The sequence below is a fragment of the Schistocerca americana genome, chromosome 6 (genome assembly GCF_021461395.2).
Source record: "Schistocerca americana isolate TAMUIC-IGC-003095 chromosome 6, iqSchAmer2.1, whole genome shotgun sequence".
Classification (NCBI taxonomy): domain Eukaryota; kingdom Metazoa; phylum Arthropoda; class Insecta; order Orthoptera; family Acrididae; genus Schistocerca; species Schistocerca americana.
In genome coordinates, this window is record NC_060124.1 from 133,709,172 (window position 1) to 133,736,183 (window position 27,012).

The window sequence follows — 27,012 nt, forward strand, 5'->3', positions numbered from 1 at the left end:
TAGATATGGCTTCATGAAGATCATTAACAGGGTTTTATTTTTCATCTACATTAGTAATCCTTAACCAACTTTAAAATGTTACATAAACAGAAATCCTTCTACGAAAATGAAGGAGTTATCAAGGAGAAACTCTTTCAGTTTGTTTTAAAATTAATTTTGCGGGCTGTCTGACATTTTGTATCATTGGGAGGGTGATCAAAACTTTTTGTGACAGCATTTATCCACTTCTTTTTGAGTTAAAAGTCAATCTTAATGTGGAATAATGAAGGTAATTTTTTCTTATGGTATTATAATTACGTGCATTATTCATTTTGAGCTGTTTTGGATCATTTACAACAAATTTCATGAGGGAATACACGTGCTGTGAAGCAGTGCGCAAAATACTTAACACCTGAAAAATACATACAGAAGATGATGGTTGGTGAGGAACAGATATTAGTTTTACAATACGTTTCTGTGCAACTAAAATTTCTTTCTTAAGGATGAGTTACGCCAGAACATTATTGCATAGGAGATTACGGAGTAAAAACACTCAAAATATATTAACTTACTGATTTGTATCTCCCCAAGATTGTCAGTGATTCGAATTGCAAATGTGGCTGAACTGAGTTGTTTTAAGAGTTCAGAAATACGTTTTTTTTTCAGTTTAAATTCTCATCAGTATGGACATTTAAATACTTTGGCGTTACCACCCTAGTTATTACTTCTTCTCCATGTGTAACATTTATCCCTGGTATAATAGCTCTAGTTGTGCACAACTGAATATTTCGTATCTTTTTGAAACTGAATATGAGACCATTTACAAAAAGTCACTCTCATACTTTTAAGAAAATTATTTATCGTTTTTCTGTTGATTTACATATGTTAGAACTGATTACAGTACTAGTGTAACGTGAAGAAACAACTAATTCTACTTGTTCTATATGAAATGGAAGGTCGCTTACATGAAGTTAGAAACAACATTGGACCTAAGACTGATCCTTGTGGAACCCAATAAGTGATTTCTACCCAGTCAGGAGTCTCTCCCGCATAAACTGACTGAATTATTAAGTACAAATTTCTGCAGTTTTTTGCTTGTAAGTGGGCTGTCTCTCATAGTTATTGCATTTTCATTCTGTGCTTGAAAGGACATTCTGCTCATTAGAAGCAGAGAATGACATTCCTCCATTTATACTGTATATTTACTGCTTTATCTTAATTTTAAATTTTCTAAGCATTTTAACATGTTCATTAAGATATTTCAGTTTGTTGTATGGTTAACACTGCCCCTAGAGCTATGTAGTTTAATTGGAAAATACGTCAATCTGGTTAGAAACACACGCGAGTCTGCAACTTGAACAGGCAAGGTTTCGAGCCCACAGGATTAGTAAGATGTCAAAGGTGCTTGTTATTGCCACTTGAAACGCAGAATTGAGGAATATGACTGTAACTTGCGAGAGCTTTGAATATCTTATTGCGCAGTACGAAGTACGAAATTCTAAATTCTGTCACAATGGCGTAGAGCTTAGATTAAGTACTCGGGGCTGTGTACCTACAGCCATTTATAATTTTTTGCAACGGTGGGATGTTAGTAAAAGGATTTTTTAGAATTTAATAAATGGACTTTCTCTGTTGTTTTAAGGAAGCTGAATTGAAGGTTCTATACGTTAGTCGACTTCACATAGGGCTAGAATTCCCTAGGCATTCCTGAAATATATTTCGATAGTTTGTTGAATACTATACGGGTAGCTCTTCTTATGGATGTGTGGGGTGACATTAAGTTTCCTACAACAGTCCCCTACATAATGTTTTGATGCGAGAGTGTAACACGTTTTGTTTTCTAACCTTCACTGAATGGGATCATTACACTAACGTGGGTCTTCGCCATCTCTTATTATCTTACTCTCTACTTATTTATCTCAAGTGCCATTCATATTGTTTACACTTTGATCACAAGGCTTCTTCGTTTGTAAGACTTCAACAAAATGTTCACAGTTCGCCTTTAGAGTACGGTGTTAAATGGTTAACATCCCTATCAAACGCAAACACTCTTCTAGCCCTCTGGACAAACTTTCTGCATTTGGCGACTTTGGTTGCCGTAATAACATCGTGGTTGTTAATGTCTGTCTGTTTTATGACAGCGGTATCATCTTCCAAATGCCGATTCTGAAGGAAAAAATACAGTATATCTGATAAACAACAGATATCATGATTCAAATCTCTAGCATACCCCTTTGAAAGCAAAATGATAAGGGTACCATTTACCTACAGGAATAAATTTGGTTTTTTTTTTTTTCATTTGAATGCCTGCGTGCTTGTATGGCTTAACGCATTCTCACACAGCGTAGCAAACGCTGAACAAAAATGAAATGTGTTCTAGACACCCTCGTTGTGCCTTGTCGCTTCCACAGTGACAGAAAATCGTGGGAATCCGCCGCCAAGAACTTCTTACTGATGACGTGGTAGGATGAGCAGTTCCTCATGTTCAGATGACATATGTTATGGATATGTACCGATTTCCACGTTCCTTGTTCCTGAATATTGAGTCTTATGGATTCGAAACCTATAATACTGAAACTGGAAAACAATAAATACAGGTGAGTGATTGAAGGAGTGAAAATAAAGAAAAAAGAGGTATAGTACTTATTCCTTCTTCTACTTACATTTACGAGATGCACAGAGATAGTGAGTATGTGCACTCAGTTTTATACCTTCATTGTCTGACCGAGTTGTTGTTTATTACACAAAAGTATCTTGTACGTTGTCTGCGCTGAGCACAGTCATTGAGAGTCCATTGTTATCTTTTAGTCCTCGATGGAAATTAATGTTTCATTTCATATTTACATCAAGCGTGGAAGCGTATAGGTTTAAGTAACAAGACCGTCGATGAGAAGCTTCTCAGCATATGTTAGACCTGCCTCTCTGCAACTGTAAATTTGTGTATCTTATCTGCCTTGAATACCCTGAATCGCTGTGCCCTTCATAAAGATGGTGCTACATCCGACATTTGAAGAAATCAAAAGACTGAGCACGTTCTTCTTGTTTTTTTTCGACACATATGTAATGAGGATCTTATACGAGATAGGTACCAAGTATAATATAAGAGGAAATTTGTTTGTGATCAAGACTGTTCTAAATTTTACAAAGCTTACCTAACCAATGGGTAACGCTGTACTTCGTTGTGATTATATCACAGTTCATGAGTTTCTTAAATGTCTCGTGTCATTTATTTATCTCCTTCATTGCGTTGCTATTGCCACAAAGAGAAGTGTCCAATTCTGGGTGGGCCCTTCAGTAAGGTTACTCATCATTACTTCCACGATGGGATACTGGCGGTTCAAATCTTCATCCCGATTTAGGTTTTGTGTGGGTACCCTAAATTGCGTAACTCAAATGCCAGAACAGTTCCTAAGAAAAGAATACGGCCGATTACCTTCCCCATCCTTTGCCATACTGAATTTGATCCGCATCTCTAATAACCATGTCGTCGACGGGAGGTAAAGCTCTGTTCTCCCTTCTTTCCTTCCAAGACCCCTTTATCAGTTTTTCTGCGGCCTGGTGAGTGACTTGGTAGAGCTCGTGCAAAATTACTTGACCTATGCACAAAAACGCATTCTCGTTCTTAGCGTTGGCCTAGTCTACCTCTTAGTTGCGAAGCTGCGGACGCCTTGAGCTTGTTTAGTATAGTAAGCAGTGAATATCAACTGTTAGAAGTGACCATTTCAGTTGCACATGTGCTGATTTTCTTATTTGGTATTCTAGTCAGTGCCTACCGACTTGTCAAATTGCACTGCCTGACAAAAAATGTGAAGCAGGCAGTAACATGTGGCCGTACTTCAATGTAACTTTGTGCACAGAAACACCATCGGCGGATATGTCAATGATTACAGCTGCAGTTCTCCGTGACAGGTAGAACAGCCACGAGAATGCATTAGTGTTGTTCGTGTTTAGCGTTGTTACCAGGCCTAATAGGGCATATAACGGTCGTGAATAGCGTCAGATGTTGCCTGATCAGTGAGAAGGACACGGAGGTCCTGCATACTCGTGCGAGGCATCAGCTGGCCGAATTGTGCAATATGAGATTTGTTGGGCATCCGGATGTGTCAGTGATCTGATGTTGGACTGCATGGGAAAGTAAGGGCAGCCACACTTGTCAAGGTCCCAACAAACCACGTCTGACTACTACAGGGCGGGATAGCGGTCACTATGAAGGACACAGAGTATACGTGTACTTGTGTGGGACAGCATTATTGGAAACTGACAGTGTTTCAAAGGAGTGTCCTTATGTCGCTACATTTGGCCAGCTGGTCAAATCGTGCAGTATCGAGATTTGTAGGGCATTTGGTTGTGGCAGTAGCCCCTTCAGCTGCCTAGGGAATTACCGACCGATGCATAGGCTGCCATTCACAACACAGCACAAATGATTGCATTTGGAGAGGTTCCGTGACTGCGAACCATGGACTGGTGATTAAAGGTATTGCACTGTATTCAGCGTTGAATTGGGGTTCTACACTACCCTGGATGACCATCGTTGGCGAGTTTGGCGGAGACCTGGGGAGACGTCCAATCATTCTAGATCTTTTGGCGTCATGGTGTGGGGAGCTATCAGGTATGGCTTCATGTCATGGTTGATAGCGATTGAGGGAACTCTGACGAGACAACCGTACGTCATGGACATCCTTCATGCTCATGTGTTACCTTCCATGCGACAGAATCGTGGTGTCATTTACCAACACAACAACGCGCATCCACATGTAGCACGCATCTCTAAGAACTGTCTGTGTGGCGTTGAGGTACACCTGTGGCCAGCAAGACATCGAAATCTGTCCTCAATAGACATATAGGACTACTTTAGACGTCAGCTCTGTCCCAGCGCCAGCACCCATGATATCAAGGACCAGTTGCAACAGTTATGGGCCAGATTGCCTAAGGAAAAAATACAACTGCTTTATAATACCCATCACAACTTAGTCATTGCATTAATCCAGGACAGAGGGGGCACTAGATCATACTGGTAAGTGGGCTCATATTGTCATGTTCTTTGTAAACTGGACTCTATTTGTAATACTGAATTATCACCAAAGACCCTCTCAATCTGTGAAGTTTCATTTCGTTTCCTCTTTCCCTTCCAGGTGCTTTTTTTCGCACAGTGTATTAATGCTACTGCCCTGATCTATTAATTCAATTGTTTGCGCATTCGTTAGCTGTAGCTTAAAACCTCTGCATGTATTTCGCCCCTCACCCCCCCCCCCCCCAACCCCCTACCACCGCCATTGAAAAGGTAGTGGCCGGCTTATTTCGTGCGCACTCTACTACTAGCTTGCTGTGCAACACAGTCTGAGCTGGTGAGTGAGACTGGAGGCGCGTGTGCTGTGTGCCGGCAGACGAGAGGTTCGAGTACGCGCGCCGACTGAAGCTGGCCATGGCGGACCTCCGCGTGGCGGGCGAGCGGCTGAGCAAGCTGGAGCTGGAGAAGCGGCACGCCATCAGCTGCGAGGACTACGACCGCGCCAAGCTCAAGAAGTCGCAGCTGGACCAGTACCGCCACACCGTCTACCGCTTCCTCGAGGTCGACGACCTGCTCGAGCTCAGCGGGGTGAGTCTCCACCAGCACTCCCGTCTTCCAAACTCTTTGTGACCTACGAAAAGCTGTTTTTTTTTAACTATCTGTACATGTAAATTAAAGACCACCACCTCAATATTCTGTTTGTGTGTTACGACTAATCTCAGTCACCACTGTAGGGATTTTCATCCCGTTTTCATCAATAGCTAGACTGATTCACATGGAAGGTTTTTGTACATCTTATGGACAATGAAGCTGTGAGAAAGCGAAGCTACCATACTTCCATCCAGACATAACTGTGGGTTCTTTGATTGCTCTAGGAGAAGGCTCATCTTTGCCACAGCAGTACTGTGTAATTTACAACAGTCATGGACTAGCAAAGGATCACTTGATGCACTAATAGACAAATTGTTCTCCCCCCTTCTTCTTCTTGCGGATTACCTACAGCTGGCGCCGCTTCTCCACCCTTAGTCGCCATCTTCTACTGTCTTGACTTTCCTCAACATTCATATTCCTTGCTTGCATTGCCTTCTCCACATCATTTTGCCACTTGCGTCTTCCGCTGGGATGGTATCCATCGTAGTATCCCATTTGGTATCCTATCTTCATTCATCCTATTCACATGGCCACACCTCAACAGCGTCCCATGCTTCTGCTCTCTACAAAATTACACTCTAGACTATTGTCTTATACATTGTCTACTCCGCTGTTCTTTTTATCTTTTTTTCCACAGAACAGAATTGATTGCCCTTGTTACAGCTCTTCCTTTATTAATCCTGCAAGCGATTTCATTATTACTAGTGCCCTGTTGATTAAATAATACCCCAATATATTTTGGCTTTTCCACGCCTACAGTTGCTTCTCCATCTACCTCCAAATTTCTTAATTTTTCCGTTCCAAAGCCCACGTACTCACACTTCTTCGTGTTCATCTTCAGACCAGCCTTATAACACTTCTATTTAACCCTTTAACTGCTCTGGACGTCCAGAGCAGTTGAAGGGTTAAGCTTTCTTACCACATAGCTCTTATCACCTTCATCTTCTGCTAACACAGTCTGGTTAACTGGAAAATGCAGGCTAAATATCTTACTGTTCTCTACTGACACTCCCATAACCTGGTATTTTCTATGCCAAGTCTGCAGGGTTTGTCTAGGTACAGCTTAAAGAGGGTCGATGGCAGCCCAAATCCCTGTCGCTGCCCCTATTCACCTCCAATTTTTCTGTCAAACTATTCCGATTCCTTACTCTCGCTGTGTTATTTTCATATATAATTTCATCTAATTCTGTCTCTTTCAACTTTTCCCACAGTTTGTTGGTGGATACATTATAGTACACTTTCTCCAGGTCAATCAATGCAACATGTGCCTCCAATATTTATGCGTTTTCCACTTATTAGTTTCATGCGAAAATGGGTCCATTACAGATCTTCCAGCTCTGAATCCCTCTTGCTATTCTCGCTGCTTGTGAGTCGTTTCTTTCTCTGCCAGATCTTTCAGTACCTTCGAATACAGACTTCCAACGAAAGGGATTGCTATCAATCCCCTATTATTGTTTGGATCATGACATGGCCTTTTCTTATGAACATGTTTGCCAAACTGTTCTTAAATGAACAAGTCCATCATAAACTTTAATTACCATGTTGGTCCTGTACCGTCGTGTTGACTCTTTCAGTTGAGGTCACGCAGCGGGAAGAGCTCTTGCTGGCTCGACACTGTGCTGACATCAGCATGAGAGCTGAGAGGGGAGACGTGGTCTTCAGGAGCGCCTCCAGTTCGCCATTGTGGATTCCAGCGAACCTTCGCTAATGTCTGCGATATTGATTCGCGTTGCCAACTTTGGTGTGGCAAAACGATCTCTGTATGATACTACAAAATTAAAGTAGGAAATAACATTATTTCCTGGACAATACTGTCATAACTAATTACTCCTCGACAATTCTATGCAATAACGTCAATGGCTGGGTGTTTATGAAAATGACCAAATACACTACTGGCCATTAAAATTGCTGCACCAAGAAGAAATGCAGATGATAAACGGGTATTCATTGGACAAATATATTATAATAGAACTGACATGTAATTACACTTTCAGGCAATTTGGGTGCATTGATCCAGAGAAATCAGTACCCAGAACAACCACCTCTGGCCGTAATAACGGCCTTGATACGCCTGGGCAGTGAGTCAAACAGAGCTTGGATGGCGTGTACAGTTACAGCTGCCCATGCAGATTCAACACGATACCACAGTTCATCAAGAGTAGTGACTGGCGTATTGTGACGAGACAGTTGTTCGGCCACCATTGACCAGACGTTTTCAATTGGTGAGAGATCTGGAGAATGTGCTGGGCCGGGGCAGCAGTCGAACATTTTCTGTATCCAGAAAGGCCCGCACAGGACCTGCAACATGCGGTCGTGCATTATCCTGCTGAAATGTAGGGTTTCGCAGGGATCGAATGAAGGGTAAAGCCACAGGTCGTAACACATCTGAAATGTAGCGTCCACTGTTCAAAGTGCCGTCAATGCGAACAAGAGGTGACCAAGACGTGTAACCAAAAGCACTCCATATCATCACGCCGGGTGATACGCCAGTATGGTGATGACGAATACACGCTTCCAATGTGCGTTCACCGCGATGTCGCCAAACACGGATGCGACCATCATGACGCTGTAAACAGAACCTGGATTCATCCGAAAAACCGACGCTTTGCTATTCGTGCACCCAGGTTCATCGTTGAGTACACCATCGCAGGCGCTCCTGTCTGTGATGCAGCATTAAGGGTAACCGCAGCCATGGTCTCGGAGCTGATAGTCAATGTTGCTGCAAACGTCGTCGAACTGTTCGTGCAGATGGTTGTTGTCTTGCAAACGTCCCCATCTGTTGACTGAGAGATCGAGATGTGGCTGCACGAACCGTTACAGCCATGCGGGTAAGATGCCTGTCATCTCGACTGCTAGTGATACGAGGCCGTTGGGACCAGCACGGCGTATTACCGTCCAGAACCCACCGATTCCTTATTCTGCTAACAGTCATTGGATCCCGACCAATGCGAGCAGCAATGTCGCGATACGATAAACCGCAATCGCGATAGACTACAATCCGTCCTTTGTCAAAGTCGGAAACGTGATGGTACGCATTTCTCCTCCTTACACGAGGCATCATAACAACGTTTCACCAGGCAACGCCGGTCAACTGGTGTTTGTGTATGAGAAATCGGTTGGAAACTTTCCTCATGTCAGCACGTCGTAGGTGTCACCACCGGCGCCAACCTTGTGTGAATGCTCTGAAAAGCTAACCATTTTCATATCACAGCATCTTCTTCCTGTCGGTTAAATTTCGCGTCTGTAGCACGTCATCTTCGTGGTGTAGCAATTTTAATGGCCTGTAATGTAGCTTAGGAAATTCTTATATTCTTCATGTTGTTAAAACAATGGTCGCGCACTGACGTTAAAGGCAAATTGCCGTTGGGCAGTGTTTATAAAGATCGATGAAAATGTTCCGCCGTAGCGACAAGCGCCGGCACGAAGATGAAGAACGCAAGAGCAGAGAAGGCTGTGAGACAACGTCAGCCAATCGCCCATTACCAAGGACCGCACCCCGACAGGAGCGGCCTCTAGTCGAAGAGAATATAAGAGCCGCTCCTGCCAGCTTCGGCTGGACAGTAGTAGACCCAGACTAGAAGTGAGCACTACGATAGCCGTGACTTGTGATCCATATCCATTATTTGCATGGACGTTGTGTGTGATGAAAGTCATTGATTATTTGCCTGTCGCTAATTGCTTGCGACACGACATTCTAAATCAAAATATTGTCAATTCAATTACTCTAATGAACTTCATTAATATGATTTGCTTTTATCGTTTTAACTATCCGATAAAACAGCTTCCTAGGCACCCTAAAAGAGACGAATGGACAGGACACCACAGAAAATGTTATGCAAAACGTCCTATTTATTGCAAAAACTTTCAACCACGAAACTTTCTGAGCCCGTGTTGATTTATGGACAGAAGCTTTTCTTACCCAAGGAAATTTATTTTATTCGAACTCAGAATGTGCTCAAGAGCTGTGCAGCAAGCCAACATTAAGGATATTGGTATGTAATTCTTCGGGTCCATTCCTTTATGCTTCTTACACAGGAGAGACACCTGCGCTTTTATCCACTCGCTTGGGTTTTTCCTCTGGGTGTGAGACTCGCGATAAATGTAGCCAAGTAAGAGCCCAGTGCCGAAGAGTACTCTCTGTAAAACCGAATTGGTTACTTATTTCTTTTTAACTCTTTCAGCTGCTTTCTAACGCCATGGATGCCGTTTCTCTGTTCTTTATACGGGAGTTTGTGCGTCTGTAAAAGTTCATATGTACGGTGTCCTGCGATAATGATTTTTTAAAGACTAAATTTAAAGCTTCGGCTTACCTTTTACTTTCTTTTTATCGCCAACACAGACTAGTCTACGAGTGACTGAAGAGTAGCCGTCGACCCAAGTAACGATTTTACTTAGAGCCAGAATTTCCTAAGGTTTTCGTCAAGATCGTTCGCTAAAGTGTGACGGTGAAAGTGATATGCTTCGCTAATCGATATTTTTAAAGACAGACGAATTTACATTAATTTTTAGGTCTTACTGACCGATTACACTATTCATGATATGACTGGAAACAGAAAGAACCGTACAGAAACCGAAGGTAATTGTCTGGAGTAACCTAAAATTGGATGAACACATAAAAGTACTTGTAGGAAAACCAGGTGCCAGACCAAGATTCGATTGAAACTTCTCATAATTAGAGATAAGAAGGACCGATCCGCAACTGCTTTGGAGAAAATTTAATAGTCAAGATCGCATTCAGTACTATTTATTCCTGATTTACCGGTTTGAACAGTTAAGACTGTCATCTTCTGACCTTTAAAAAACGTGTTGTTATAAGTCCTGTTTCACTGTGACTATACCGCACGTACCATGTTGACATTCTAGTGGATATTATGTGCGACATTCCACAGATGTTTGTTAAGAATAAAAATGAAAATCGATTTTATTTTTAACAAATTTGTCTGTTATGTCGGACATAATACCTACTATAACGTCAGCATGTTATGTGCGGTACAGTCATAATGGACCAGGACTTATAATAACAACTTTTTAAAGATCAGAAGATGACAGTCTTAACAGTTGAAATCGGTAATTAGGAATAAATAGTACTGAATGCGACCTTGGCTACTAATTTTTCTCCAGACCAAGATTCACTGAAAATATCTTAAACGACCGTAATTCATCGACGAAAGAAATTGCTAACTAAACACTCGTTGGACCGGTTATTGAGTAGTGCGTGTCAGTTTGAGACTTTTACCATGCAGGATTAACACAGCGTGGGCAGAATAAAATTCGTCTACAAAATATTTCATGCTCCTTAAGACAGGCAAGCAAATTTAGATCATCAGATGATACCAGTTGGGTTGCCTGTCTTAATGTACATGAGATATTTTCCACGTTAGTTTAATTTGCCCGTCCAGCAGAATAGAGAGACAGAAGATTCAAATAAGAGCAAAATGTTTCGTCACGGATTCGTTTGGAAAGGTCTGGAGTATAGCTGTGATCGTAAAACTTCATTAGCAAACACTTAAAGAGAAACATTGCGCGTCATGAATAAGTTTGCTGTTGAATGTCCGAGAGCGTATGTTCCAAAAATTGTCGGGCAACATAATAGTTCCTCCCACAAATGGTCACCCCCCCCCTCCCCCCTTTGGGCGCTTGGAAGGTAAGAGTCCTTAAAAATATATTTTAAGAAAATATGAGACAAGGCAATGCCATAGGAAACGGATATGCAGACTCGACGGTATTCGAGTCGCATTCGCGTCAATCTTTTTTTTTCAGTTAAAGATCAAATTGTATCCAATTTGTACCTCCACAATGCTATATCTTGTGTACTTCTTTCTGTTTCTGTTACCTTTATTTAAACACTAAGACATAACATTACCTTACAGGTGTAAACGACCACTTTGTTTCGTCAATGGCACAAATAAAGCCAACAGAAAATAATAGTTGATACAGTAACATCGTCTGTATCCAACGAGGTACAAAAAATAGGTAGGATTCACTAGACTGCACATTGTGCGACGCACAACAACTTCATTCTGTATGTTTGATGTCCACGTTTATTTTCACAGAGCCGGAACGTACACGTACAAGCAAAGTTCACTCTAGAGAAGATGTGCAAAAAGCGACCACCTTGCATTTTAAAACAATTCACCTGTCACTAAATCATACTTTCTGGACCCTATGCAACACACTTGCATCCACCATTGCCAAAGCAGCATGCACGCGATCTATTAGGTCGTGTACATCCATGGGTGGGGTACTATAAACTTGTTTCTTTAAGTGTTCCCACAACTAAACATCTAGTGAAGGAATGTGGGGAACGTGGTGGCCAGAACATTGGACCCCTACAACCAATCAATTTCCCTGAAAACGCTTCATATAAATAGTTACGCACATTCATTCCAAGTTGTGGCGTTGCATCATCTTGCTGAAACCATAGCTGTCGGTGAACACCAAGCGACAAGTTTTCTAATACGTCAGGCAAAGTACACTCCTGGAAATGGAAAAAAGAACACATTGACACCGGTGTGTCAGACCCACCATACTTGCTCCGGACACTGCGAGAGGGCTGTACAAGCAATGATCACACGCACGGCACAGCGGACACACCAGGAACCGCGGTGTTGGCCGTCGAATGGCGCTAGCTGCGCAGCATTTGTGCACCGCCGCCGTCAGTGTCAGCCAGTTTGCCGTGGCATACGGAGCTCCATCGCAGTCTTTAACACTGGTAGCATGCCGCGACAGCGTGGACGTGAACCGTATGTGCAGTTGACGGACTTTGAGCGAGGGCGTATAGTGGGCATGCGGGAGGCCGGGTGGACGTACCGCCGAATTGCTCAACACGTGGGGCGTGAGGTCTCCACAGTACATCGATGTTGTCGCCAGTGGTCGGCGGAAGGTTCACGTGCCCGTCGACCTGGGACCGGACCGCAGCGACGCACGGATGCACGCCAAGACCGTAGGATCCTACGCAGTGCCGTAGGGGACTGCACCACCACTTCCCAGCAAATTAGGGACACTATTGCTCCTGGGGTATCGGCGAGGACCATTCGCAACCGTCTCCATGAAGCTGGGCTACGGTCCCGCACACCGTTAGGCCGTCTTCCGCTCACGCCCCAACATCGTGCAGCCCGCCTCCAGTGGTGTCGCGACAGGCGTGAATGGAGGGACGAATGGAGACGTGTCGTCTTCAGCGATGAGAGTCGCTTCTGCCTTGGTGCCAATGATGGTCGTATGCGTGTTTGGCGCCGTGCAGGTGAGCGCCACAATCCGGACTGCATACGACCGAGGCACACAGGGCCAACATCCGGCATCATGGTGTGGGGAGCGATCTCCTACACTGGCCGTACACCACTGGTGATCGTCGAGGGGACACTGAATAGTGCACGGTACATCCAAACCTTCATCGAACCCATCGTTCTACCATTCCTAGACCGGCAAGGGAACTTGCTGTTCCAACAGGACAATGCACGTCCGCATGTATCCCGTGCCACCCAACGTGCTCTAGAAGGTGTAAGTCAACTACCCTGGCCAGCAAGATCTCCGGATCTGTCCCCCATTGAGCATGTTTGGGACTGGATGAAGCGTCGTCTCACGCGGTCTGCACGTCCAGCACGAACGCTGGTCCAACTGAGGCGCCAGGTGGAAATGGCATGGCAAGCCGTTCCACAGGACTACATCCAGCATCTCTACGATCGTCTCCATGGGAGAATAGCAGCCTGCATTGCTGCGAAAGGTGGATATACACTGTACTAGTGCCGACATCGTGCATGCTCTGTTGCCTGTGTCTATGTGCCTGTGGTCCTGTCAGTGTGATCATGTGATGTATCTGACCGCAGGAATGTGTCAATAAAGTTTCCCCTTCCTGGGACAATGAATTCACGGTGTTCTTATTTCAATTTCCAGGAGTGTATTTCAAAGGAAAGTACAATACAGGGGCGCCTTCAACTTGTCCGGAAATAGATAAGGGCCCAAAAGCACACCTCCCACGATTCTAGCCCACGGGTTTACATCAAAGCGAGCCTGAAAACCATGTTCACAGGTGGCATGTGAGTTATGTTCCGACCAATAATGGCTGTTGTGAAGGTTGAAAATACCTTCACGAATGAAGCTACATTCGTTTGTCCATATCACGTTATATATAAAATCTTCGTTATCTTCCACTTAGTGCAAAAACCATACACAGTACTGTACTCGTCGAATGCTGTCTTCTGGCCTCTGGTAGTGAGTTAACGTTTTATGATATAGGTGCAGCTCTTAATCGTGCAACACTTCAACAGTCAGTCGTTGAGATATCTGGAATTGCCTTGCAACAATCACGGGTACTTCGCCGAGGCGATTGGTGAACAGTTTCAAGGATCGCATTCTATTTTTGTGGAGTACGACCAGTCCTTGGACGACACCTTTCCAGTACTTGTGGATGAAGACCATCGGTTTCCCGAAGGCGTTGCTCCAGGCAACGAAAACTATTCTTATTCGCCTTTGGGGGTACCGTGCAGCATACGCACGAGCAGCAGCAACAGCAGTTTGGTTATGGGATGCATTCAGCACCAGAAGCATGTCGACGTACCCATCGTTTGCGTACTCTATCGAGAAGCCGCTCTACATGAACGTAAAGAAAGGAAGGAAGGAAGATTGGGTTTAACATCCAATCGACATCGAGGTCATTAGAGACGGAGCACAAGCTCGGATGGTGTCAGGGATGGGAAAGGAAATTTTCAGGATAAACTTTTGTCTTGAATCTGGATGGGGAATTGCATGCCGCCGCCAAGTGCGCCATTTTATCTTCACCTTGTACATAGTGCGGATAGTACTCACACATTATTACGCCCCTATATAAAACTGGTATTTAGGAATTACATTTCGGCTCACGTGGTTTAGAGATACCTTATATTCTTAGGCAACAATTGTAAAACTGAGGAAACATCATTACGCCACATCTGGATGATGCAAGTGAAAGGCTAATACATGTTCATTTTACACTGAAGCGCCAAAGAAACTGGCACACGCATGCGTATTCAAATACAGAGATACGTAAACGGGCAGAATACGGCGCTGCGGTCGGCAACGCCTGTATAAGACAAGAAGTGTCTGGCGCAGTTGTTAGAACGATTACTGCTGCTACAGTGGCAGGTTATCAAGATTTAAGTGAGTTTGAACGTGATGCTATAGTTGGCGCACGAGCAATGGGTCACAGCATCTCCGAAGTATCGATGAAGTGGTGATTTTCCCCGTACGACCATTTCACGAGTGTACCGCGAATATCAGGAATCTGGTAAAACATCAAATCTCCGACATCGCTGCGGTCGGACAAAGACCCTGCAAGAACGGGACAAACGACGACTGAAGAGAATCATTCAACATGACAGAAGTGCAACCCTTCCCCAAATTGCTGCAGATTTCAATTCTGGGCCAGCGTGCGAACCATTCTACAAAACATCATCGATATGGGCTTTCGGAGCCGAAGGCTCACTCGTGTATCCTTGATGACTCCACGACACAAAGCTTTACACCTCGCCTGGGCCCGTCAACACCGACGTTGGACTGTTGATGATTGGAAACATGTTGCCTCGTCTCGTTTTAAATTGAATCGAGCAGATGGACGTGTACGGGTATGGAGGCCGCCTCATGAATCCATGGACCTTGCATGTCAGCAGGGGATTGTTCAAGCTGGTGGAGGCTCTGTAATGGTGTTGGGCGTGCGCAGTTGGAGTGATATGGGACCCCTGATACGTCTAGATACGACTCTGACAGGTGACACGTACGTAAGCATCCTGTCTGATCATCTGCATCCACTCAAGCCCATTGTGCATTCCGATGGACTTGGCCAATTCCAGAACGACAATGCGACACCCCCCATGTCCAGAATTGCTACAGTGTGTCTCCAGAGACACTCTTCTGAGTTTAAACACTTTCGCTGGCTACTAAAGTCCCCAAACATGAACATTATTTAGCGTATCTGGGATGCCTTGCAAAGTGCTGTTCAGAAGAGATCTCTTTTCCTCCTACTACTCTCACAGATTTATGGACGGCTCTGCAGGACTCAGGGTGTTATTTCACTCCAGCACTATTTCAGACATTAGTCGAGTCCATGCCATGTAGTGTTGCGGTAGTTCTGCATGCTCGCGGGGTTCCTACACGACATTAGGCAGGTGTTCCAGTTTCTTTGGTTCATCAGCGTAGTTGCTGCCTTTAGGAATCAGTACTCGCTGTGCATTGATTGAGTTATTAACTGCACAAACCTATTTCTTTTCCACTGCACTGCAATACAAAAGTATTTGTGTGTGTGACTATTTCTATTGAACTATCCGAGTCAGATAACGTTTTGAAATTGTTTTTCTGGGAGATGAGAGTGCATTATTTTGCGTAGGTTGAAGGTTTCGGGATTTGTCTATAACTATACTACTGGCCATTAAAATTGCTACACCAAGAAGAAATGCAGATGATAAAAGGGTATTCATTGGACAAATATACTATACTAGAGCTGACATGTGATTACATTTTCAGGCAATTTGGGTACATAGTTCCTGAGAAATCAGTACCCAGAACAACCACCTCTGGCCGTAATAACGGCCTTGATACGCCTGGGCATTGAGTCAAACAGAGCTTGGATGGCGTGTACAGGTACAGCTGCCATGCAGCTTCAACACGATACCACAGTTCATCAAGAGTAGTGATGGCGTATTGTGACGACCCAGTTGCTCGGCCACCATTGACCAGACGTTTTCAATTGGTGAGAGATCTGGAGAATGTGCTGGCCAGGGCAGCAGTCGAACATTTTCATTATCCAGCAAGGCCCGTACAGGACCTGCAACATGCGATCGTGCATTATACTGCTGAAATGTAGGGTTTCGCATGGATCGAATGAATGGTAGAGTCACGGGTCGTAACACATCTGAAATGTAACGTCCACTGTTCAAAGTGCCGTCAATGCGAATAAGAGGTGACCGAGACGTGTAACCAATGGCACCCCATACCATCACGCCGGGTGATACGCCAGTATGGCGATGACGAATACACGCTTCCAGTGTGCGTTCACCGCGATGTCGCCAAACACGGATGCGACCATCATGACGCTGTAAACAGAACCTGGATTCATCCGAAAAACCGACGCTTTGCTATTCGTGCACCCAGGTTCATCGTTGAGTACACCATCGCAGGCGTTCCTGTCTGTGATGCAGCGTCAAGGGTAACCGCAGCCATGGTCTCCGTGCTGATAGTCCATGCTGACGCAAAAGTCGTCGAGCTGTTCGTGCAGATGGTTGTTGTCTTGCAAACGTCCCCATCTGTTGACTGAGGGATCGAGACGTGGCTGCACGATCCGTTACAGCCATGCGGGATAAGATGCCTGTCATCTCGACTGCTAGTGATACAAGGCCGATGGGATCAAGCACGGCGTATTACCCTCCTGAACCCACCGATTCCTTATTCTGCTAACAGTCACTGGATCCCGACCAACGCGAGCAGCAATGTCGCGATACGATAAACCGCCATCGCGATAGGCTACAATCCAACCTTTATCAAAGTCGGAAACGTGATGGTACGCATTTCTCCTCCTTACACGAGGCATCACAATAACGTTTCACCAGGCAACGCCGGTCAACTGCCATTTGTGTTTGAGAAGTCATTTGGAAACTTTCCTCATGTCAGCACGTTGTAGGTGTCGCCACCGGCGCCAACCTTGTGTGAATACCCTGAAAAGCTGATCATTTGCATATCACAGCATCTTCTTCCTGTCGGTTAAATTTCGCGTCTGTAGCACGTCATCTTCGTGATGTAGCAATTTTAATGGCCAGTAGTGTACTTAAAGGGGCTATTCACAACAGATATCTTGAAACTCGGTTCTCCTTTTAACGGTCAATAAATTACATAACTAACAGCAAGCCTTTGCGGCTGCTCACAAAGGCATTTTCCGCGATTACATTCCAAGCTTGAACTGCGAGGTAAAAACGCGCAGTACTTTGAACTAGAGCCCTGTTGTACTCGGTCATGTAAGAGTGTTGCAGCCATGTCTATGAGTCGCTCTGTCGAGTGTCGAGTGACGGAGAGCGGTGCGGTATGTCGACAGCCCGTGGCGAAGAACGACGAGAGCCTGGACGTGGGCGGCGCCGGCCACCGGCCCGAGCTGCCGCTGCCGCCGCGCCTGCTGCAGGTGTCGCCGCAGCCGCCGCCCGCCTCCGCCGCCGCTGCCGCCGCCGCCGCCCCCGCCCCCGCCCCCGCCGCCCCCGCCGCCGCCAGGGAGGGCGCCACGTCGCCGCTGCCCGCGCCGCCCGCCATGCACCAGTCTCCGGTGTCGCCGCTGCACCACCACACCAGGCCCAAGACGCCGCCCGCGCACGTGCACGCCGCCACCGCCACCGAAGGTCAGTCCATCTCGGAACACACGCTTCCCGAAGTTGGACCTTGTACGCTATAATCGCTCTTCCTCTGTACGTATTTCTTTTAATATTGGTTGTAAAGGAACAGATGAACGATCTTCTATAAATCGGTGCAGATACTGGCCTACGCAGATGACAGATATAATAGCAAGAACCCAAAAAGCAATGGAAGAGACAGTTACAGCTCTTGAACAGCCCAGTAGGAACATGGGGTTAATTATTAATGAACAAAAAACAAAATATATGGCAGCTGAAAAGCACATAGAGAAAATATGCCGAACGCAATAACAATGGGCAATTATACATTTGAGAGAGTTGAACATTTCAAGTATCTGGGCTCGACAGTTACACATCTAAATGATACCTCCTTTGAAATTAAGCAGAGATTAATACTGGCCAACAGAGCTTATTTTGCCCTAACAAGACTTCTATCCACAAGGCTCCTGACTCGTACCACGAAATTAACTATGTATAAGTCACTTATACGACCAGTGCTTACATATGCCTCTGAAGCCTGGACATTAACAACTAAAGATATTGAAACACTGGATGCATTTGAAAGTTAGGTACTTTGACGAATTATCGGCCCAATCTGCGAAAGAGGAAGATGGAGGAGGAGATACAACCATGAGTTGTATACCATATACAAAGACCAACCCAGCAGAAGGATAGTGAAATCTTCCAGACAGGTGGGCGGGACATGTGGCTCGCATGAATGATACAGAAGTACCAAAAAGAATATTACAAGGAAAGCCAGGAGGGAAGAGAGGACGTGGTCGACCAAGAGCCAGATGGGAAGATGGAGTAATCGAATATCTTAGGAAGAAGGGCTATAAAAACTGTAGAGTATTGGCAAAGGACCGAGAGAGATGTAAGGAAAATGTAGAAGAGGCCAAGGCTCATCATGAGCTGTAGAGCCAAGAAAGAAGAGGAAAGGATAAGATAAGTAAAAGTGAGAAAGGGCGATCGTAATTTTGACGGAATCAATCAAACTCGTCGAAGCCTGTATTGCCGCCCCATCTTTAACACAATGATGCGTGACCGTGAAAAGATAATTAAAAGTTTTGTCTCGGTGTTGAGCATGTAATAAAATAATGCTCTAAAAGGGAATCAGACTTCTGAGAGGAAATGGGTTCCAACGTATATCGTGCAATATGCCCTTAAAGCCGCGAAATGGCAGCCAATCAACTGCATCCTCGTATTAAGACGACCGACGTAGAAGAACGTCTCCGAATAATTTGCGGAAAAATGTTTAAGAATCAGATTAGGGGAAGCAATGGAGAAAATGGCAAAACTACGAGGGGCGTTTGAAAAGTCCGTGTAAAAATAAAAACTGCTTATGTGTTTGGGGTAAACCTTTTTTTTATTTTTCGGCATAGTCTCCTTTTAGACTTATACACGTCGTCAAACGCTGTTCTAATTTGGTGATCTCTTCCGAATAATAGGAATTGTCCAAGTCTGCAAAATAGCTATCAGTTGCTGCAATCACCTCCTCGTTTGAATAAAATCTTAGTCCCGTCAGCCATTTCTTCAAATTGGGGAACAAATAGTAGTCCGAGGGAGCCAAGTCTGAAGAATATGGGGGTGTGAAACGACTTGGGATGCTATTTCTATTAATTTTGCAACCACAACTGTTGAGGTGTGTGCTGGTGCACTGTAGTGATGGAAAAAGACTTCTTTGCGGTCCAATCGCCGGCGTTTTTCTTGCAGCTCGATTTTCAGACCGTCCAATAATGGTGAATAATATTCACCTGTAATAGTTTTACCCTTTTCCAGATAGTCGATGAGGATTATTTATTGCGAATCCCAAAAGACAGTCGCCATAACCTTTCCGGCCGAAGGATTGGTCTTCGCCATTTTTGGTGCATATTGTCCCTTGGTAACCCATTGTTTAGATTGTTGTTTGGTCTCAGGAGTATAGTAATGTATCCATGTTTCATCTACAGTGACGAAACGACGCTTAAAGTCCTGCGGATTCTTCCTGAACAGCTGCAAAGCATCCTTGCAACACTGCACACAATTCTGTTTTTGGTCAAACGTGAGCAATCGCGGAACCCATCTTGCGGATAGCTTTCTCATGTCCAAATGTTTATGCAAAATATTATGTACCCGTTCATTCGAGATGCCCACAGCACTAGCAATCCACGCACCCTTAACTCTTTTATCATCCATCACCATATCATGGATATTATCAATGATTCTGGAGTCGTAACCTCAGCAGGGCGTCCAGAACGTTCAGCATCAGTTGTGCCCATATGGCCACTCCGGAAATTTTGAAACCACTTATAAACTGTTCTAATCGAAGGTGCAGAGTCACTGTATGTTTGTCAAGCTTCTCTTTAGTCTCCTGAGGCGTTTTGCCTTTCATAAAGTAATGTTTAATCACCACACAAAATTCTTTTTCGTTCATTTTTTGACAATCACTCGACTTCCTTGATTCACACGAATGCCAAACACAAACAAATAGACCAATATGGCTGAAACTTGGTGTGAGTTCTTTCCAAAGATGCTACTAACTAAACATGATCTCCATACGCGCCGGTGGTGCCATCTCTCGGACTTTGCGTGGGCTTTTCAAACGCCCCTCGTATTAACGTAAATATTCGTAACATTCTAATTTAAGTCAAATATTACATCATAAAATGACACAAACTTCTGTAATCCATCCCATCAGGAGGAACGCTACCAAGCAAGCGAGTAGCAGAGGACGCTGAGGCACCCGCATTTGTCTTTAAAACAAGCAACTAATGAAATACAGTGAGAGGACATACTCATATCAAATTCATGCTAGCTTTGAGATCTGGAAGCTGTGAGGACGATGATAAAAATGTAGGATTTCAAAGTACCTCACAATATGTCTTTCACTGAAAGGGTGGCGGTCACAGACACTATGTTTACTTGTGTAACACAGGCTTGTCACGCATTCGAACGCGGACTTGTCTGTTCGCGAGAGACCGCTATTAAAAAAAGATCAGAAACTGAAAGTGACAATTTGTCAGTAGAGTGACCAGTGGTAAGAGAAATCTTGGAGGAGCTGGCTGGAGCACAGCGGATGTATTAATGTTCACAGGAAACAGCTGTGAAATGCATGGTTGGACTTCATAGATATATAGAAACTAAAAAGTGGCTTCAAGTTTCAGGATATTTTATTTTTAGTGGTCTTCAAGAGTTTGTAACGTGTTATTTTTAGCTTTAAAAACTATTTTTATATGTCAGTATGTAATGTCAGTCGTTACAGAATCTTTTTCATTAATAAAAGTAAATATTTTTCGAACATAATCTGAAGAAACAAATACCACTGTTAAGGGGTTAATCCTGTTGGGGCATTTGCACTGGTATCCACTCAATATATTCAGCATCAACACTTAGAAGATCAACTTTTATAGATTGTGGTACATATGGAATACACGTGTTAATACACTGATCCAGCTTGTTCAGCTTAATTTTGTTGGTGTACAAATTCATAATAGTCATTGAATATTGTTGTGACATATTGCTGCCAGCGACAGTTTGTCAGACGCAATCATTAATACAAAGTAAAAGTCACATAAATGCAACGCACTTGAATGTTTGATGTATTTGGTTGCACCATCAGCTGTTAACTCGTGCATGGCCTCTTATTACATGTCCACTACCGCTGTTTCACCGTTTATCATTCAAATATTAGTTGGTGTAAGCAGAGAACTTAACTCATCAGTAATTTTTCTTCCAATGTACTCAATCATATCACTCATGTGGTTTAATTCTAACCACATAAAACACACTTTAGTATCACTTCACTGTACATTCTCTGTCAATAGCTTCAAAGTCACTGTCAGACCCACATACACACACTTGGAACCACTTTCTGTTAAAGTGTATGTAGTAGCGAAGAGCAGTGGCAACATTCTGTTAGTAGTAGCACTGAACTGCAGTTTCGATGCTGCTGGCTGGGGTTAATTGAATGCCAGTGGGTCAGTGAGCTTAAATGCAGATTGCTGCTGGTCAAATGCCAAGAAGTTGAAAGCTAGCTGCTAATGCTGCTGCTGCCATTGGTGGAGGCTGTGTGGAGTCACGCAATTCTGTAACAATAATAAAACAGTAGTGACTGTGTGTGTGTGTGTGTGTGTGTGTGTGTGTGTGTGTGCCCACACGTAACATCAGCAATAATAATAATAATACTAATAATAATAATAATGATCAAGCACTTTCACATGCAGTCTTCTTATTCTTCTTCTTAGCTGCTCGCTGCTGCAGAATGGGTTTTGTCATGATTACTGCTCAAAGTACTGAACGCAAGTGGCACTGGTGCCGCTCAGACATTTGATAGTAAGAAATGCTACCCCATGTGGAGTCCCGGTGCACAGGAGCCCATTGGCCAAAAGGCGTCGATACTGAAACACAGTTGGACCCCCCCCCCCCCAAATAAAACACTAGGGAGGGTGTGGGAGGAGAATAATAGCCAGAGCGCAATTATGTAAGGTACCAATTTATAACCAATTAATTAAGTTATAAAATTGTCTCATTGTCATTTCATGAGACGTGAGAGGAAGTAATGTTTTCTGACTCTTTCCAGTACTTTCTCAGGATTGCAATATAAACCTCACCATGATGCACAAGTAAAAACTATCTTGTAATGCTTTCCTCTGAAGTCTGTTGGACGTCTCCGTAACACTGTCGCACCAACTGAAATGCTCTTCATTCGATCTTAAGCATGTCTTCTATTAGACCAAGCGAGGTAGCTCAGTGGTTAGCACACTTACTCGCACTCGGGAGGACGACGGTTCAAACCGGCGTCCAGCCATCCTGATATAGGTTTTTCGTGATTTCCCTAAATTGCTTGAGGCAAATGCCAGGATGGTTCTTTTGAAGGGGCACGGCCGATTTCCTTCCCCAATCCGATGGTAACGATGACCTCGCTGTTTGGTCTCTTCTCCCAAATCAATCAATCTTTAATCATTCTTACCTGGTGAATGTCATACACTGATGACCAGTACTCGAGAATTGGTCAAACAAGTGTTTTGTAAGATTCTTCCTGTGAATCTGTCTGGCATCTGCTTTTCCTGTTACTTTTTCATGTGGTCATTCCACATAAGTTTGCTTGGTGGTTACTCCTGGATGTTTTTCAATAGTTATTTTTTCCACCAATTTGTCACCAACAGTGTAATTTTGCTGTAAGGGATACCTTCTCCTACGTATGCGCATTATGCTAAATTTATTTACGTTCAGGTTCAGGGTCATCTGCTAATATATCCACCGCCCGCGGATAGGAAAATCGCAGAGTGTGAGTTATAGCGTTTTTATTTAAACTAAGTCTTTCTTCAAAATTTACAAAACAATATTCGTGAGGTAGCACTGATCCTCCAAGCCTACCAATAACTAAATCAGAGATTCTTCCAAACATAAACTGTCTGTAGTAACCACACAACTTCACCAAACCAAGCCCCAGGCGTCTTGTGAAGAGCGGCGCGGAGTCCACGTTGCCGTCACCTGAGTCCGAGGACGAGTAGAGGCCCTGTGAGGATGGCTCCGGTACGCTGGCGGCGGTGGACATGAAGCGGCGGCTACGGTGACACCAGTGAGCTCGCTCGGCGTAAACTGCCTCTCCAGGTTTTTTTTTTTTTTTTTTTTTCTTTATTGTATTTCAATTCCCCTATCGGGGCGGGCTGGCAGCAGCATATGCGCTGCTCTTCAGCCGAAAGACATAGAACAAAACAATAGAAGACATTTAAAAACAGCAAAGGAGAGAAGAAGGCGAACATAGATATAAAAAGGGAGAACATCATGGAAGGCAATATACAAAAAACGGGGTGACTGTAAAATGGAGATAAAAAACTGTTTAAAAGTAGCACACACAAAAAGCCACACACTGCGACGATTAAAAGAAACACAAGGCACAGTATGACTGGAGCATAAAGGTGTTGACGGCTGGCATAGCACACAGCGTAGCACTGACGGCGAACCTCAAGGCAGCACACAATTAAAATCACACCTCTTGACGCACACGAGAAAAGCACGAAACACAACACTGACGTGGCACACTGATGTTGATCAATACAGAGGATCTGCCAGCTTCAAGGAGATGAGGGCGACCTGAAGAAGGGAGGGAGGGGAAGAGATGGGGGAGGGGAAATGGGGGGCGCTCGGAAGAGGGCCAGGTAGGGAGGGATGTGGGAAGGAGAGAGGCAAGTATGGGGTGCAGGGTCTCAGGGGAGGGGGGGATGGAGGAAAATCCGCTCTGGGAGAAGGAGGAAAGAGGAGAAGGGGGCCCTGGGGAGGGGGGGGGGGGGGGAACAAGGCCGGGTTATAGTTGGAAGGAAGGGTATATGTCACGGCGAAGTTCGTCATCCGGGAGGGGGAGGCGTTGGAAATTGCCCTGATGAAGGAGATGGAGGGTGTGGAGGTGGAGAGAGGGAGGGATACAGCGATAGAGGCGCGGCAACGGGCGGGGGGTGGAGAGGAAGGAGGAAACCAGAGGGTGGGGGGGATCAACCCTGCGAACAATGTAAAGGATGCGGAGATGTTGGAGGAACAAGAGGAGGTGGGGGAAGGGGATCAGTTCATACAGGAGCCGTGTGGGGGAAGGAAGGCGGATACGGAAGGCAAGGCGGAGCGCATGGCGTTCAAGTATTTGGAGAGCCTTGTAAAAGCGGGTGGGGGCGGAGATCCAGGCGACGCTGGCATAACAGAGGATAGGACGGATGAGGGATTTGTAGGTGTGGAGGATGGTAGAAGGATGCAATCCCCATGTCCGGCCGGACAGGAGTTTCAGCAGGCGGAGGCGGGAATGGGCTTTCTGCTGGATGGTCAGGAGATGAGGGGTCCAGGTGAGGTGTCGGTCAAGGGTGAGGCCAAGGTATTTCAGGGTGGGGGTGAGTTGGATAGGACGACCATAAAGGGTGAGGTAGAAATCTTGGAGGCGAAAGGAGCGAGTGGTACGGCCTATGATGATTGCCTGGGTTTTGGAGGGGTTGAGACGGAGGAGCCACTGGTTACACCAGGTGGTGAACTGGTTAAGGTGGGTTTGGAGGGTACGTTGAGACCTTTGAAGGGTAGGATAGAGAGCCAGGAAGGCGGTGTCATCAGCATATTGGAGAAGGTGAACTGGTGGGGGTGGCTTGGGCATATCAGCTGTATACAAGAGATAAAGGAGAGGGGAGAGGACAGAACCCTGGGGGACGCCAGCCGTGGGATAAAAGATACGGGAGTTGGTGTTGTGGAGGGCGACATAGGAAGGACGGTGCGAGAGGAAGGAAGCGACCAGACGGACAAAATTGATAGGCAGGGCGTAGGTTTGGAGTTTAAAGAGGAGACCGGGATGCCATACACGGTCATAGGCATTTTGGAGGTCAAGGGAAACAAAAATGGCGGAGCGACGGGAGTTGAGCTGGAGGGACAGAAGGTGAACAAGGTTGAGGAGTTGGTCATCCGCAGAGAAGGAGGGTCGGAAGCCACACTGGGTAAGGGGGAGGAGGTGGTGTTGAGCAAGGTGCCGATGGATACGGTGGGAGAGGATGGATTCAAGGACCTTACTGAAGACGGAGGTGAGGCAGATGGGACGATAGGAAGAGGCGGCAGAAGGGGGTTTGTTGGGTTTGAGGAAGAGGAGGACGCGGGAGGTCTTCCACAGGTCAGGGTAGAAGCCAGTAGAGAGGATGACATTATAGAGATGGGCGAGGACAGTTAGGAAGGAATAGGGGCTTTCTCGAAGGTGACGGTAGGTGACACAGTCGTGACCAGGGGCCGTGTTGCGTTTGGACTGGAGGAGAAGTTTAATGTCTTGTGCTGTGATGGGAGTGTTGACGTCCGAGGGGGGCAACTGCCCCAAGTACTGGAGACTAGGAGCAAGTGGAGCGACTGAGGTATCAGCACGTTCCATGACGGTGGGGAAAAGAGAATAATCAAAGTGGGGATCATCGGGGATGGAGAAGACCTCGGAAAGGTGGGAAGCGAAGTGGTTGGCCTTACTGAGGTTGTCTGGAAGGGGACGATCGTTATGGAGAAGGGGGTAGTGGGGAGCGGAAAGGGAACCAGTAAGACGATGGAAGGCAGACCAGTACTTGGAGGAGTTGATAGGGAGGGTGGCATTGAGTCGTGTGCAGGTCTGGCGCCAGTCCCGGCGTTTCATTGCTGTAATAAGGTTCCGTACGTGTCGCTGTATTTGCCGGTGGCGTTGGAGTTGCCTCTCCAGGCTCCTGCGCCAGCCTAAATACTGCTCGGCGCATGGATATGACTGGCTCTATTTGGAGTCACGTGTCGAGCGGAAGGAAAGAGGTCCGCGGCTGTAGCGACCTCTTGCGGCGCCGTGGACGCCTCCTGGTGGTCTCTGGGAAGCGTCTGTGTTTCCGGGACGACCGGCCAGGCTGACCCCTACTCGGCCCGGGGCCCGCTGTGCCGGTCTGCTTCGCGGGAAGCAAGAGTTGCAGGCGCTTAGTCTGGACACGGCATCTGCCATTCCCTGCACGATTAATCAATCCTCTGCAGGTCTTCCTAAAGTTCTCTACTCTCTTCTGGCATTGTCACTTTCTTACAGACAACCGCATCATCTGCAAACAGCGTCATCGAGTCACTAATGTTAACAGTCCCTTTATTTATCTGGAAGGAAGTTCTGAATCCAGTCACGAATCTGGTGCAATACACGGTTAGCTCATATTTTTTTCACTTGTTGGTAGCGTTGGACGGTGTGAAATTCCTTTCCGATGTCAAGCTGAGCCATTGTCTGTGGCGCTGTGGATATCATGAAGGAAGAGTGAGCTGAGTTTCGCAAGATATCTGTTCGCGCAATCCATGTTTATTTTTACAGAGCAGATTTTCCTTCTCTAAAAACCACAAAATTCTTGAGCATAAGAGATGTTCCATAATTCTATAGCAGACTGACATCAGCGATATAGGTCTATAATTGTGTGCATCTGTGCTACGGCCCTTCTTGAAAACAGGAATGACCTGCGCTTTTTTTCCTATCACTAAGTACCCTTCGTTGCCCCAGCGATCTGCTATATACTGCTTCTAGAAGGGGAGCAAGTCCTTTCGTAT

At 45.3% G+C, this 27,012-nt stretch overlaps 1 protein-coding gene across 1 annotated transcript in view; it reads left to right on the forward strand.

Annotated features, from left to right (window-relative positions):
* LOC124619660 (centrosomal protein of 104 kDa) overlaps window positions 1-27,012 on the forward strand; it is a 445,308-nt gene that overhangs the window by 279,217 nt on the left and 139,079 nt on the right. The window contains exons 5-6 of the mRNA XM_047146190.1: window positions 5,364-5,575; window positions 17,691-17,985. Coding sequence (XP_047002146.1) covers window positions 5,364-5,575; window positions 17,691-17,985 — 507 coding nt within the window. The remainder of the gene's footprint in view (window positions 1-5,363; window positions 5,576-17,690; window positions 17,986-27,012) is intronic.